General features: G+C 44.2%; 1 protein-coding gene across 1 annotated transcript in view; it reads right to left on the bottom strand.

Annotated features, from left to right (window-relative positions):
- LOC145415135 (uncharacterized) overlaps nucleotides 1-14,576 on the bottom strand; it is a 197,386-nt gene extending 182,810 nt beyond the window's left edge. Inside the window, exons 1-3 of the mRNA XM_080284555.1 lie at nucleotides 14,516-14,576; nucleotides 14,258-14,377; nucleotides 13,303-13,468 (exon numbers count right to left, since the gene is read on the bottom strand). Of these exons, the coding sequence (XP_080140681.1) occupies nucleotides 13,303-13,468; nucleotides 14,258-14,373 (282 nt within the window). The 5' untranslated portion in view covers nucleotides 14,374-14,377; nucleotides 14,516-14,576. The remainder of the gene's footprint in view (nucleotides 1-13,302; nucleotides 13,469-14,257; nucleotides 14,378-14,515) is intronic.
- Nucleotides 14,577-16,331: the final 1,755 nt, after the last annotated feature.

Below are 16,331 nucleotides of genomic sequence, written 5' to 3'. Positions count from 1 at the left end.
TTAGTATTATTCTTAGTTATTGTAATGAGAATGTTGAGAATACAACCACTTTCCATTAGCATCTTAATTGTGCTCTTCTTATATAAAATCTATCTATCTATCTATTGCCAGACGCCATAATCCTGTACGGGATGGCCATTTGACTTTGAGTTGTATGTTTTACAGGGAGGGACACTAACCCTCCACCAACCCACTTGCTGACACATAGGGAACACGTATGGTTTGGTTATATGGTTACCACCCAGCGTTGTAAATGGTTTCTTGGCTTACAGGAAACCATTTGGTTTGTCACTCAATGTAAAGCCACCTGTATAGGAAAGAAAAGCAATAAGAAGTGACAGGAAAGATGGGAGAAATAGGAAGAGAGGAGGGCAGGCACAGAAAAAGAATGATAAAGGCTAAGGAAGAAGTAGGCAGCACTACATCAAGTGAGTGGATGATGGTCGCCACCTTATATAAAATGCTTGGAACAATATCAGGATTGTCCAAGGAATAAGAAAGGTCTGTCACAGTTATCTCTGGCAGCAATTTCTTTGGCTCAGATACCCAGTAAATAGCATTAGAACCAAAACATTATGTCACTGCTGTGCTAACATCTGCCTTCGCTTTTTCTGTGAGCAGCTTAACAATTAGGGCCCCCAATCTTGTTTCCTTACAGCTATTAAGTGGAACAGGCTTCAGTGTCCTCTCCACATCTCCAGGTGCTGAAGACAATTCAGCCTTATCATTCTCAGTCCTATCCTTTGGTTTCAACATCAGTACTTGTTGGCTGTTCTGTTCTGTCATGAAACTAATTGCTGATGGGATCATTTCTTTCCTTCTGCAGCTCCTTCAATTCTTGTTGTAAGATATCAGCAAATAAATGCTAATGTCTACTCATGTTTTGAAGCCTTGCAATGGATATTTAGGCAATCACATATTAAAATCATGACTCCAGAGGTCTCTTTGGAGATAAATTTTTGTTGCACATTTTGCTACTCTTGTGGATGTTTGTAACATAATCCCCTTAAATACAGAAGGACCATTGTACTCCAGTTTGTTGATGTGTGGGTGTTGTGGGACGAGGAAAGGGCTACATGATATATCCTGAATTGCTTGGATAAATATGTCTATCTATCTATCTATCTATTGCCAGATGCCTCAATCCTGTTTGGGGTGGCCACAAACATATCACCTCTGCATTGCCCTGTCCCCCGCCATTTCACTGCCCTGCTCCCAACTCACACCCCCCTCTCTCATGTACCTTTCCACCCCATCCCTGCATCTCATCCTTGGCCTCCCCCTCCCTCTTCCCCCCTCCACCTCACTCACATACACTCTCTTCGTCAGTCTTTCACCGTCCATCCTCTCCACATGGCCAAACCACCTCAGTGTGTTCCTCCTAACGCTTCCCATCACATCCACATCCACACCACAACACTCCTTTATATTCTCATTTGTCAGCCTGTCTCTCCATGTGACCATGTGACTCCACAGGCTCCTCTTAAATAACTCATTTCCTCTGCTCTCACTCTTGACTTGTGCCCTTCCAACAACGTCCAAGCTTCACTTCCATACGTTACAGTTGGTATCACAATACCGTTATGTAGTAACTTTCTCACTTCCATGCTCACTTCCCTGTTTCTTATCACTGTTTTCAAAGAACCAGCAACCTTTCTTCCCTGCTGTACCCTTTCAAGCACTCCCTCCAAACCTCCATCCTTACTCATCATGCTACCGAAGTACTTAAACGTACTCACATTTTCCAATTCCTCACCATCCAACCTAGCTGTACATTCACTGACTTCACCTCCCTCAAAGACCAACACTTTACTCTTCCCTACATTCACCTTTAGTTTCCATTTCTTACACACTCTCCCAAACTCATCCACCATTATTATGGTACAGTACTCTATCTCTAAAACGTACAGTATTAAGTAAGCAATGAATGACATATGATAAGAAAGGAAGTGCAGTACAGTAGAAGTGTGCCAAGAGCATAGCATGCAATGACTGGTGGCCTATGCTTAATACATAGAGACAAAAAAAATTAATGAGTGACAGTGTATTACTACCAAACAGTTGTGAAAGTGGACAACAATGACAAAACATAAGCCATGAGTTTATTCTATCTATCTATCTATAGCCAGACACATTACTGTAATCCTGTAAGGAGTGTCCACAAACAAAATGCCTCCATGTTGCCCTGTCCACTGCCATTTTGCTGCCCTCCCCCAACTTACACCCCAATGTTTCATATACATATCCACTCAATTCCTCCATCTCATCCTCGGTCAGCCCCCCTCTTCCCCCTCTCCAACTCACTCACATACACTCTCCTAGTTAGTCTGCCACTCTCCATCCTCTCCACATGGCCAAATTACTGCAACGTATTTCTCCAAATGCTCTCTAAGACATCCACATCTACATCACAATGCTCCTTCACTTCCTCATTTGTCAGTCTCTCTCTCCATGCAGCTCCACATGCTCCTTTCAAATACCTCATTTCCACTACTCTCACTCTTGACCTGTGTCCTTCAAACAAGTTCCAAGCTTCGTTTCCACACATTAGAATGGGGATCACAGGACAATTAAGCAGCAATTTTGTTATTTCCAGGTTCATTTCACTATTTCCTATCACTGCTTTCAATGAACCAGCAACCTTTCTTCCCCACTGTACGCTTTCAGGCATTTCTTCCTTCTAACTTCCATCCTTACTCATTACACTACCCATGTACTTAAATCCATCCATCCATCATCAAATCCTACCTTGCCCCATGAGAAGCGTAGGAGCCCGGGGGTAGGCATGTTGGTCCTGACATTTAAAATGAGAATGACCAGCCTCACTCATCCCTGAGTGGCATTATGTGGGCAATAACCCTGACCACCCACTGGATATAAACCTTCACCGGCTCAAACTGATTGGAGCACCGCAATTACCCACTAAACCACCAGGTGCCATAATTTGGTTATATGGTTACCACCCAGCATAGGGCTTGTCACTCAGTGTAGAGTCACCCATAGGCAGAAGAAGAGAAGAGAATGAAGGAAAGAAAGACAAAAGAGGGAGTGTAAAGTCACCCGCAGGCAGAAGGACGAGGAAAGAATGAAGTAAAGAAAGACAGAAGAGAAAGGAAGGAAAGGAGGGAGGAGAGGAAAGGACAGACACAAGACAGCAGCACTACATCGAGTGAGTGGATGGTGAGTGCCCCCACCTACCATCATATACTCACATTTTTCCATTTCCTCACTATCCAACCTCACTGTGCATTCAATGGCTTCATATCTCTCAAAGGTCACAACTTCACTCTTCCCTACATTCACCTTTAGATTCTGTTTCTTACATACGCTTCCACACTCATTCACCATGCTTTGCAGTTTCCTCTTCGTAAGCACTTAACAATATAGTGTAGTATCATTTGCAAACAACATGTGAAACAGTACAGGTAGGTTAGTTTTAATGTGTGGAAGTGAATTAAACAGCACAGTGCATTCATAAACTGTGGCAGCTGTTCTTGTAGGTTAGGCACTGTTGAATGTGAACCGGTGTTCCTCGAGATCCTTTGTTGAGGCTATGGTGCATGGATCCCTGTGAGGTGCACGAGATAAGTGTGTTGTGGTGTGAGGGTTGCATTGAAGTAAAGGCACAGTGGATTATTTATGGGTTGTATTATGTGTTGGTATACAATGAAGCACGGTAGGGTAGGGTGGCCACGTCCATAACCTAAAAAAATATGACATTTTGTGCAGCAGCAATTTACCAGACTCAGTATGGAAATGATTTCCTAAATAAGTCTCTTTCATGACACCGCAACCTGTGAGGTGTTAACTTGACGATAATACCTACTGGCATTTCTGCTCCTACTCAGGAATGACTACTCTTCCCATGACACACCACAACTTCCTGATCTCTCTAAATAGTTTTTCCACTTTGTTCTCATTCTTCTTCCCATTCTCCCAATCACCTCAAACTTACACCCACTTCAAATTGACTTAGGACCTACACACACAATTGCTATGGGAGAGTTGTCTGTCTTTGCATTGTGTTTCCACCTCTACCAAGTAAATTTGGGTGGCAAGAAGTAACTGGCAACTCCTCTGGTGTTGGCAGGAGGTGGTGAAACACTCAGCATGTCAGTGCTTGCCCAGACGCGAGAGTGGGAGTATAGGCTCCCTTCGCTCCGAGCTTGCACCTCCCTCTCTTTTCAATTGCATTACTCTTTGCCCTGTTATTTTCCTCGTGTCGAGTTGTCATGTCTGGAAAGTACTGCTCTAGGAATGAGAGGGTCCGTATCATTGCATGGAGGCAGGATAATGTCCTTATCAACACTATCTATCTATCTATTGCCAGACGCCTCAATCCCGTTTGGGGTGGCCACAAACAAATCGCCTCCAAGTCGCCCTGTCCCCCGCCATTTCACTACCCTGCTCCCAACTCACACCCCCCTCTCTCATATACCTCTCCACCCCATCCCTCCATCTCATCCTCGGTCTCCCCCTCCCTCTTCCACCCTCCACCTCACTCACATACACTCTCTTCGTCAGTCTTTCACCCTCCATCCTCTCCACATGGCCAAACCACCTCAGTGTGTTCCTCACAACGCTTCCTATCACATCCACATCAACACCACAACGCTCCTTTATATCCTCATTCGTCAGCCTGTCTCTCCACGTGACTCCACAAGCTCCTCTTAAATAACTCATTTCCACTGCTCTCACTCTTGACTTGTGTCCTTCCAACAACGTCCAAGCTTCACTTCCGTACGTTAGAGTTGGTATCACAATACTGTCATGTAGTAACTTTTTTACTTCCATGCTCACTTCCCTGTTTCTTATCACTGCTTTCAAGGAACCAGCAACCTTTCTTCCCTGCTGTACCCTTTCAAGCACTTCACCCTCCAAACCTCCATCCTTACTCATCACACTACCCAAATACTTAAACGTACTCACATTTTCCAATTCCTCACCATCCAACCTCGCTATACATTCACTGACTTCACCTCTCTCAAAGACCATCACTTTACTCTTCCCTACATTCACCTTATCAACACAATTTGTGAATATACTGGACCCGCAAAGTTGACTGTCATAATTCTTGCTGTAGTGCGCAGCCTGCCACCTGATGTCTTATCAGAGCACAAGCATGTCGGTGCAAAAGTAGAGGACGACTACCAGAGGTACAAATATGCTTCTGAAGAGGGAAGTAATCAAGAATCCTCAACTGACAGCAGCAGAATTGAACAGAATGCATCCCCAGCTGTTACAAGACGTCTCAATGCGAACTATCCAACACAGCTTGCAGAAGAAGCTGGGTTTGCCAAACCACACCGCAGTCAAGAAACTGCTTCTCACTGACCGCATGAAGAAGCTGCACATTCAGTTTGCCAAGAAGTATGCACACTGGACATCAGATGAGTGGAGAAAAGTTATGCTTTCCGATGAAAGCACATTTCAAGTATTTCAGGTGCGTTCTGCCAAGGTTCGTCGCCCTGCCTCCCGCAGTCGATATGACCCTGCTTACACGACGTCGACTGTTAACCCCTAAAACGCGGCTGTGTACAGTCGATCCCCCCCGAGTGGTGGGGTTGTATCGCGGTCTGAGTACCTGTAGGAAAATATTCGCCAAAAATCAGAGATTAACCCTAGAACATTATACTTGGTATGGCAGATAGTACTTACATTCAGCTTTCTCCAGAGACAGGTGTTGAGCCTTCGTGGACTACCCAAGGACTTGTGGAGACTTGCAAAGTTGGGTAACCAAATCTTCACTTTCACACCTCCAGCAACCCGGTTTCCCTTCTACCACAGCCTCATTCTGTCACAGTAAACTTTATACTACAACGTAAAGGTAGTTAGGAATCCGTATTTGTACAATAAGCACTGAAAATAAGGCTAAAATCAACGAAGCGTACGGCCGACATGCACTGTGGCGGCGGTCTTCCCGTCGCTCAACAAACATTTCCATTTTCACAGCTAAAAACATGTATACTACATTATTTTCAATCATATTACTTCCCAAAAGATCACCACGGCGCGCTTTTTATTCTGCCTTACGTCCGCCACTTTATTCTCGTTCCTGTCGGCCGCTTGCACTGACTGGGAAGAGCTAGAACTCGCCATAACTTTGAAAGCCTGCAGTAAACTGACGCTAAACAGAGGCAAACCGTGAGAAAAAAAGCTAGTGTTACAACTGGGGAAACAAGCGTTTCCTAGTAGCATAAACTGCTTGTGAGAGGAGATCGCAGATTTACAGTTCTGAGCGCTCAGAGCGCTGCCATGTATCACAGCCAGGCTGGCCGGGCCGTGGTGGGGGGGGGACGGGGGGAAAACGCGATATTTGGCAACAACTGAGGTCAGTAGTACAAAGGTAAAGTATGCTAGTTGTAGCTAGAGGGTGGTGGTACTGATAGACAATACCAGCTGGAGCCTGCTTGCCCGCGGTTATTCAAAATTTACTCAAATCGCAAACGCGACGATCCGCCGTTCTGTCCTTTGGGCCGACCGTCGCAAATGCGACGATCCGCGTTTAAGGGGTTAAGCACCCACAATCAGTAATGGTATGGGGGTGTTTCTCAGGTGAAATGGGAAGGGGTGGCCTCTAATTTCTTCCTAAGAACTTGATGATGAATGGTGGCCAGTACATTCAAGTTCTAAGATCATTTGTTAAACTTTTTTACTATTCATGGGTGCGACTTTTTCATGCATGATTCAGCTCCATGTCACAAGTCAAAAAAAGTGACAAAATGGCTTCAGGATAATAGGACTGAGGTCCTCGACTGGCCTGTCAACAGTCCTGATCTAAATTCGATTGAAAACTGCTGGGCAAAGATGAAGAAAATCATGGCAGAGAAGAAGACACCTAATCTGGACAACCTCAAGACTGAACTGACAAATGTCTGGTGCAAAGAAATGTCCTTAGATTGCTTTAGAGATCTAAGTGATTCCATGCCAAAACGCATCCAACTGGTCCTGAAAAACAAGGGAAACATGATTTCATATTAATGAATGGCATTTCATGAACAAACATTGTGATATACTATGATTTCTGTGTTTTTTAATACCCTGTAGGGGGAGGTCCTAAGTCAATTTGTGGTAGCTGTATATATTCTATTAGTCGATCTCCCACTCATATTCAAATGAGGGATCAATCTGATTCCAGGTGACTCCTTTCAGGAAGTGGGTTTCACTTAATATTATAGAAACAATCTTCTTTCCAAATAGTCTGTAGCCTACTCACTGTATGTGAATTTCAGTTTACTAAAATTCTACCCTTTCCCTGGTCATGTGTGGCTTTGTTTACATTTAATTAACCAACACTTTGTGCATTATATCACTGATGTGTCTGAGTCAATAAGACACAAAATCCACAAGATCGTATTATCTCAGGTGAAAACTACCTATATATCTATCTAGTGCCAGACACCTCAATCCCATAAGGGGTGGCCACAAACAAATCGCCTCCATACCGCCCTGTCCAGTGCCACTTCACTGCCTTGCTCCCAGCTCACACCCCTCATATACCTCTCCACTCCATCCCTTCATCTTATCCTCAGCCTCCCTCTCACCCCCCTCCACCTCATTCGCATACACTCTCCTCGTTAGTCTCTCGCTCTCCATCCTCTCCACATGGCCAAACCACCTCAATGTATTTCTCCTAACGCCTTCTATCACATCCACATCCATACCACAGCGCTCCTTCAGTTCCTCATTTGTCAGTCTGTCTCTCCATGAAAACTGAATACTGTATTTTCTACTTGACACCCCAAAAGCAGGACAAATAACTGTCTGGTCAAGGGTTGTGCCAGTCAGAGGAAAGGGAGCTCAAATACCAAACTCTCCAGCCACCCTATGGTATGGTGACTGGCAAATTGTAATCTGTCTAGGTGTACCTATGTCTCTCTGAATGGGCAATTTCTGTAGTATGCATATCTGGTGGAGACTGATAAAGGATGCTACATCAAGTGTAGTGTTACATGAAGGAGGGATGCTGCTCAAGTGTTACGTATCGTGTTAGGAAGTTGATTGTTTTTTTATTTCTTTGTGGTGGAGGTGGCAAAACATAAAGTTGTATATGTGGGATGGATCCCAAACTGAAGCAATGAATTGTGTACCTCTTATGTTCAAGTAGCCCATGACTGGGAGAATTTTGAAGTCTTAGTGCTGCTGATTTATATTTATCTTTATACATCCTGAAATTGCTCTTAAAGCTTTGTTCTGTGTATTTTTAGGCTTCTCCATGCTTGTGGCCTGGACTTCAGTAGTTTCTTGTTATTCAGATGAACTGTTTATGAAATCCTTCTGTTGTTGGAAGGGTCTGTAACCATTTTCAAGGCACAGAGTTTAGGAAATTCCTTTGTGCTGGTCTGATGTTGCCTGTGTGATGTTTGTATCCAAAGCACACCATCCTCCTTTTGGGAGATGTGGAGGGAGTTCAGGAGCATATGTGTCTCTAACAGCTCTGCTGTCTAGATATCCTGGTGCCTCTGTGTGAAGGCATCTCTTTCGTAAACAGTATAGTACACAGTACAGTCGTTACTCATTTTACAATGGGGTTACGTCAGGTCATACCTTATTGTATACCGATTTTATTGTAAATCGGGAGATTGAAACCCATCATAAAAGGGAGGTTACGTCAACTCAACTTCCCAAAGTCACCTAACCAAGACTGAACCATAAATGACAACCAACCTTCATTCCTTCCTGTGTTGGTCTGAGTCAGACAGGAACAGGTTAGGGGGAGGGGAATCCCGGCCCATACCTGCACCAACCTTAGCACTGGGACCCATACCTGCACCAACCATAGCACTGGGGCCTACACTGGCACTGACCTTACCGCTGAGCACACAAATCCACAGTACTGTAGTACGATATTTGGCTGAGAGGTGACGATAACAGGGCGGCACACATGAATAAGTTGAAAAGTCAGGGCTTTGAAGGGGTGGCGGGACCTGAACCATAACAATGTGCTGCACGCCAGGGCCGCCATCTTGCCTAAGACAAGTGACGCTCACCTTGCGTATGCCTGGCGCTTTCCAATGGCAAAATCGTTATAGCAGGAAATTTATTGTAAATCAAATTTTTGGGTGGAACTTTTCTATTTTCGTTGTAGCCAATTATCGTAAACCGAATCATCATAAAACGAGTAATGACTGTACAGAACAGGGGCAATTTAACAATCACAACTGAGCACTAGGACATGAGCACTGACATGCCATTAGCTTTGCAATACAATACAGTACAACGGCTTGAACACAGGACACCACAGAGTTAGTCAAAGCACCAGGATTTGGCGACCACATGGTCAGAACAGCAGGAGTGCACAGGCACGCCTTGACTCTATGACATCCACGGGTGAGAATGAGAGCCTGGCAGTATTCTTGGTGTGCTGGATAGGCCAAAACCATGATAGATTCTGACTGGCTGGTGTGTGGTGAGCATTTTTTGTTGGCTCCCAAGTTTCGGGATATCCCCTGGTGCCAGTTGGCTACTACTTACGAGCTGGTTGAGCTCCCACAATGCCGGATATTGCACTGGATCGCTAGTTAAGTCCCATTTCGGCACCACATGTTGCATAAAAATTGCTGGATATTGCTTTAACCTTTTCAGGTTGCAAACAGGTCCATGGGCATATTCTGAGAATTGCATTTTTGACCAAAAAATCAAGTTTTGTAAAGTCAGAAAAATATATAATAATCATGCATAAGGAACTAATATGCATCTGGCTACATAATATCAGGGCTCTACTCATCATAAAACAGCTGTGATAACAATGGGAAGTTGCAGAGCTAGTGCTGTGTGGTAGGGCGGTGACTGTATGTATGTTTATTTGGTCACAAACAAATGCATTTCTGTTTGAAAATGATAAAGAAACACTCCTACTAACCAAAAAATCATAAATCTGTGTTCTCAACTGGATTGTCTAATACCCAGGAAATGAGTAAATACTGAGACATACTAAAAGATAAATTTAGGTTTGGGCCTTCTGACACACATCATATTTGGCCTTCCTAAACCGGGAAAATTAACATCTTGTGATGTGCACATGTCTGGTAGTCGCACAGGGTTCTGGGGGAGTGGCTCGTATGCTAACACCATTCACCAGCTTCCTGCCATAGTTTTGACTCGCGTGCAAATATGCAGACACGATCATGGCCAGGAGACCCCTATCTATAAAGCCATGATAGTGGCCAGGAGACCCCTATCTATAAAGCCATGATAGTGGCCAAGAGACACAAGAGAGCTAATAGAGCCAAGAAAGCTGCACTGGATATTGCGTTCGGCCGGATATTGTGACGACAGATAATTGAAAGTATACTGATTATGTTTGAGCTCAAGGACTAGGATGAAAAAAGTTACCATCAGGAATGAGATGAAGTAAAGCAATGATGTAAACATGAGTTGTGGCCTCTAAATTAAAACTAAATACTGTAATGTACAGTAACCTCTCAAATAACACGAGGGTTAGGTTCCTGGAGAGGTCACGTTAGTTAAAAACGCGTTTTTTAAACATAATTTTCCCATAAGAAACAATGGTAATACTGGGGGTTACGTTCCTGGACTCTGGGAAAGTCTACCCATTTGGGGAGTTACGCTACTCTAAACTTAAAAGCAACAATATTAATTTGAAGGAAAATCCATGTAAAAAACAAAAACAGTATATTTGGGGAGAAATAAACAACATCTGAGCCCTAGTTGGGCCGAAGCGTTGTTTACTTCTCCCCAAATACATACTGTTTTCGTTTATTACGTGGATTTTCTTTCAATTCTGCTTCATTCACGGCACTGTGAAAGTTCCTCAACATCATTAATGCATTAGTAGGTCATAAAAACACTACAGTATAAGCAACATTTTTATTACAGTAAGTAGGTCAAAAACAATAACAACACACCGCCTCACTTCATCTATGCATCACCCGTCGTCTGCTGCTGTCCTTCCTCACCCCGCTACCCCACCCTAAATTTGTTGTCCCTCCTCGCTCTGCTGTCCTTCCTCTTCCTCCGACTCCCGTGCTACTGGTGATGAAGATAACTCCCTTATGTTTTCTGTCTTCTTCATAAAGAACTGCTCTATCTTGGTCTGAGTGGTTTTCTTCTTTCTGTTCTGCAGCATCAAGTTGTAACAATTTAGATATGCCATCATTTCCTGGCCAAATTTTGTCCGAAAATAAGCCAAATTGCTCAGAAAGGGGCCAAACTTCATTTTCGAATATTATAGTTTGAATAAAACCAGTTTAAGCAACAGACAAACAAAAAATAGTATTTATGCATAAACTGCCACACATGGTCTGTCAGCTTGGGACTGTCCAAGGCGCGCACGGGCTAATTTGAAACCATCACGTACGGTACGTGTAAAGTCGCGTTAAATCGAGAAACCCTTGTTAGTTAAACATATCTCCTTACATATTTGCTCGTTAAAACAAAAACACATTTTTTTAAACTCGGGGTAGTTGAGAGGTTACTGTACAGTACAGGGTAGCTATTCGGCAAAGAAGAAAAATTTCATATCATACTTCACTATATTTTAGTACACTACATTGTACCTTATAAAATGGTATCAAGCAGCCGTCACTGAGTAATCCCTGTCAGAATGGCTGGGCAGATCCTTAAACCCCTAAAGTACTATGACTGACGATTGTCATTTTGAAAGTTGCCAAGTAGAGTCCTATGACTGATGATCGTAGCAGGTCTGTCAAAAACTGTCCAGCACTAAGCCAGCCCCTTTTATGACGTAAATGGTTCCTACCCAATTAGAACTTGGGGATGAGGTGGCGGGAAAGAAGATGCCACCCCCCTACCAGGTCTGTGGGAGGGACCCCCCCTCCAAGCCACTTCTTGATCTCCCTCTGGCTGATCGGATACAGCCTGCTGTGTCCCTTCCCACCCAAACTACTCACCAACACCACATCTACATCATATGGGGAGATATCTCATGCCCGCTCACCCCCCCCCTCCTCCACCCATCCTTTATATCCAATGACGCAGTAATTTCTCTGTTATGTTCGCTTTATGTGTGTGTTTCCTACCACCATAATACCCCACCACCACCTCCCGCACATTGAAGGTGTGTCTCATTCCCCCTCACCCCCACCAGAGACCTCCCACCCCACCTCCACCTTTCTATCCTTTGTCCCAAATATGACAGGGTAATTTCCCTGCCATGATCGGCCAATGTCTCTACTCTCACCAATTTTTTTTTCTCTCTCTCTCTCTCTCTCTCTCATGTTGACTCCTGCAACTAGTTTTGTCAGTAGAAACATATTTTACACTGATTTCATTGATTCTGGTAAGGTTCTCTAGCAAAAATTAGGTTTTGGGGAATTTTTCCAGTTTGGATTTTTATTTTTTTTTACTCTCATGCTGATCCCTACACCTAGTTTCATCAATAGAAACATATTTTACATTGATTTAACTGATTTTGGGAATGTTCTCTAGGGAAAATTGGGTTTCTGCTGAGTTTTTCATTTTCTCTCTTACCACCAGCGGGGCCTTTTATAATTTTGATTGGTTGTTTTGCAGTAACCATTAGGCCTAGAGGACTGAGACTGGCATTTCAGGTGTGTAAATTCAAGCTCTTCAAATTTATAGGGAAAAATTTTACCTTGGTAAAAGTTGAAAAATCGGCCCCAAATTGCCGCTGGGGTGAATCATAGCTTCAGAAAAATGCGGTCTTTAGGGGTTAACTGCCAGAAAGCACAAGCCCCACCAGGACCGTCCTGTGCAGTAAATCAGCGTTCTTTTGTGGCAGACAATGCCATACCACAGTGAGATGCTGGGAAGAGCATGAAGATTTGGCTCAAAGACTGACATTGCATTTGTGTCTCTTCACCTAGTTAACATGGTCATCATAGCAGGCTTCACTCAGTTAACAGGGACATCATAGTAGGCTTCACCCAGTTAACAGGGGCATCGTAGTAGGCTTCACCCAGCTAACAGGGGCATCATAGTAGGCTTCACCCAGTTAATAGGGGCATCATAGTAGGCTTAACTCAGTTAACAGGGGCAACATAGTAAGCTTCACTCAGTTAACAGGGGCATCAGAGTACGCTTCACCCAGTTAACAGGTTCATAATAGGCTCCAAACCACCCCTTTACTTGGTTATATGGTTACCACTCAACACTGTTAATGGTTCCCTGGGTTACAGGAAACCATTAGACTTGTTACTCAGTGCTGAGTCACCTAAAGGCAGCACTACATCAAGTGAGTGGATGATGAGTGCTCCCACCTACCACTGATATAAATCAACAAGAACAGTTAGCACTAAATGCAAAATAACCTGCACTTACAAAAAAAAAAAAAAAAAGTAAACAAAACTGTAGATTCACCTGTGGTTTGCCAAGAAATTCATCAGCATGCTTCTCACACAATTTGGTGAGGCCATCCAACAGCTTAACAGACACATAGCGACTCTTCAGTTCCACCAAAGCACGACTCTGGGGGTAATCTTCATTAAACTGGAAGCAAGCTGTGATCTGCTTGTACTTGGTCCTCCTGCAGATATTAATAAGATGGCTAAAACTAACCAACAGATACAGTAATAAAAACTTTGTGAAATGTATATAGAGTTGAAAATTTTAGTTAGGAATCCTAAGGTGTGTGAGTGTGTGTTCTCTTTCCTGCCAGTTTCGACTGGAGGGGGAACGTCTTCTTTGCTATCCTTACCTTACTCTAGTAGTTTAGTCGCTTTTAGGAGCTCCCTAGCTTGGGCCAACTTCAGTAATCCTTCTTATTGTGTTACTAAAGATTGTAGCCTATAATTCATTTATGACATCCAGATTCAACAGGAATAACATTTATGTTACTAAAGATCACCAAATTAGGTTTGCTGACACTGGTGGTGGCATCCTACACGTGCGGTTGGTTGATTTGAACTTGAAGCTCATTTTCCTCAAATCATTCCAATTGGTTAAGGTCAGGCTAAATTAGGTTAGGTCAGTGGGGATGAATGATCAGTAATGGATTGACCTTGAGGACAAATCAGCCTGAAAGTCTGAGAAGGTGGATGGCTGTTTGCAAGTGAATCTGGTGCGACTGTATAGTCAATATCTTCAACATTTTTCAAAGCTATCACAGAAATAATTTTGTTACGGTGCTGCATATTAAGGAAAAATTACAACTGAAATTTTATGCATGGCAGCACTCCTGCAATTTCATCTTATATACAGCTGGAGGTACCTAAAAATGTTCCTAATTTGTAATATTACTAAGATTTTCCCTAGTAAGATGCCAACTGCATGCTATACCGTACAATCCTAAGGTAACTGAGCTGTAGGTACTTACTCAATTTTCACACGGACCATGGCACGGACACATGCTTCTACTGTGCTGTCCGAAATTACTTTGGGAACAACTTGTTTCAGTTCTGCTAGTTCAGTTTCCAGGACACCCATCTTCATGTACCTGCCAAACAAGCACCCTGTAACTTATTATTCTCGGATGAACCGCAACATGGAGAATTTATGTACGAAAAAGGGTTGCCTTTTCTTTGATCATTTTTACATTCATGGCGATAATACATGCCTATAAATGTGTACATACCCTGAAGAAAGCTCTCTTCACAGCTCCACTTTATGGGTCTACTCCACACCAAACAGTAAACTGAAGACATTTGTTGACATGATGACGATCGGTCGGAGGATAGTGCCTTTTCAACAGCCCCTCTTGTTCCTGTAGTTTATTGTTCTCTACGCCTCTTTCTTGAGTTTCTAAATTTCTATCCCCCTTTTCTCCAAATCTTGTATTTTGTTTCTTTTTTAACCCGGCTCAGGAAGACCAGAGAACACCAAACCACCGCAGATAGATATGGGTCTCACAGTCTATCTATCTATCTATAGCCCGACGCCCTAATCCCGCAAAGGGTGGCCGCAGACAAAACGCCTCCAAGTCGCTGTCACCTACCATTTGACTACCCTCCCCCCAACTAACCCCCCCTCCCTCACAGACCCGGGAATAAAAAATGACGGAAAAAAAAGTTCTTTATTTCATCCATTCCTGAAAATTAAATAGCATTTGATGTATGTTCTTGTTATGCTGAGTGTTTTTAGGCCGACTCCTCGTACTAAAGACACTAGCTACTGAGCGGGGTCCTCTTTCCGGACCGGAAGTAATGCACTAACAAAGGAACAGGACATAAAAACTAGGCAGTCCACCTTTAACACATCTATTACCTTAATTCTAACACCTTGACAATATTACATAGAATGGTATTATGGACAGAGGATACAGATATACAAAGTTACGTTAGTACAACACGGGATATTCACACACTCTTTAATTATGCTTTACAATGAGTTAAGAGTCCATAAGTGGATGGGACTAGCTTGCATCAAAGTCCAAAAGGTCTTAGTGTGCTGGGGCAATAGAGATATCTGGGCTTGATGAGCCGAGGAGGGATTATTACTATAAAATAACAAGGGGGGTAGAACACTATAATTCACTGTTTGGGCTCGGCGCGGCAACTCTCGCCCGCGCGTGCACTGACAAGGGGGGAGACTACTCTAGACTGGACTTGGAGATAGCACTAGTCGTATGAACCCAGAACTTATAGTCTTTTCCAGGGGAAGGTATTTACGGACACTTTTTGGTGTAATCCCGCTGGTTCACTCTGTTACTGTATCACTACAAGAAAGGGAAAGTCACTATTCTTGCCCGAGTTTCTGGGGCGATATCACTTTGTCACTATAAGGTGTAGGTCCTCGCTCTGGTCACGGTGCAGGGAGACCCTCTTGCCTAGGGTCTCGACCTGTTGTAGACCCTCCTCTGGTCACGGTGCAGGGAGACCCTCTTGCCTGGGGTCTCGACCTGTTGTAGGTCCTCCTCTGGTCACGGTGCAGGGAGACCCTCTTGCCTGGGGTCTCGACCTGTTGTAGGCCCTCCTCTGGTCACTGTGAAGGGAGGCCTGTCTGTGTTGGCCCTATGGACTGGGGCCAAACAGGTGTAGCAGACGGGCCTGACGTCGTAGGGTCTGCGGCAGGGGGAGGTCGGCGTCGACGGGTTGCTGGGCTCGCCTAGGGGTCCAAGGACTGCGGAGGTCTGCTGGGGGACGCGCCGTCAGGTGTGGGCTGCGGCCTCGTCTCCTGCTGGTACCTGGGGAAGACAAGAATTTCCCGGGGGTGGGAAGTAGGTCCCGACTGGGACCGGGCCTCTGTTCAGGTGACACTTTAGGGGCAACTCCCCCGGGTGGTGTCCAGCTACTCCTGCAGGAGTTAGCTGACTCTAGAGGACACACGGGGGCCGTGGTCTCTCTTGCACTTATAGAGGCGACTCTCTCTCTTGTCTTTACAATTGCCGTGGCACCAGGTTGATCGGTCCTGGGACCCACTTGTGGCTGTGTGTGAGGGTCTCTTACCCTTAG

Source organism: Coenobita brevimanus, chromosome 101 (assembly GCF_032717465.1).
Source record: "Coenobita brevimanus isolate Jiangsu-jjx chromosome 101, ASM3271746v2, whole genome shotgun sequence".
In the NCBI taxonomy this organism is placed as follows: domain Eukaryota; kingdom Metazoa; phylum Arthropoda; class Malacostraca; order Decapoda; family Coenobitidae; genus Coenobita; species Coenobita brevimanus.
The sequence above is the reverse complement of the archived record's forward strand: the minus strand, read 5'-3'. Positions and strand labels throughout refer to the sequence as shown.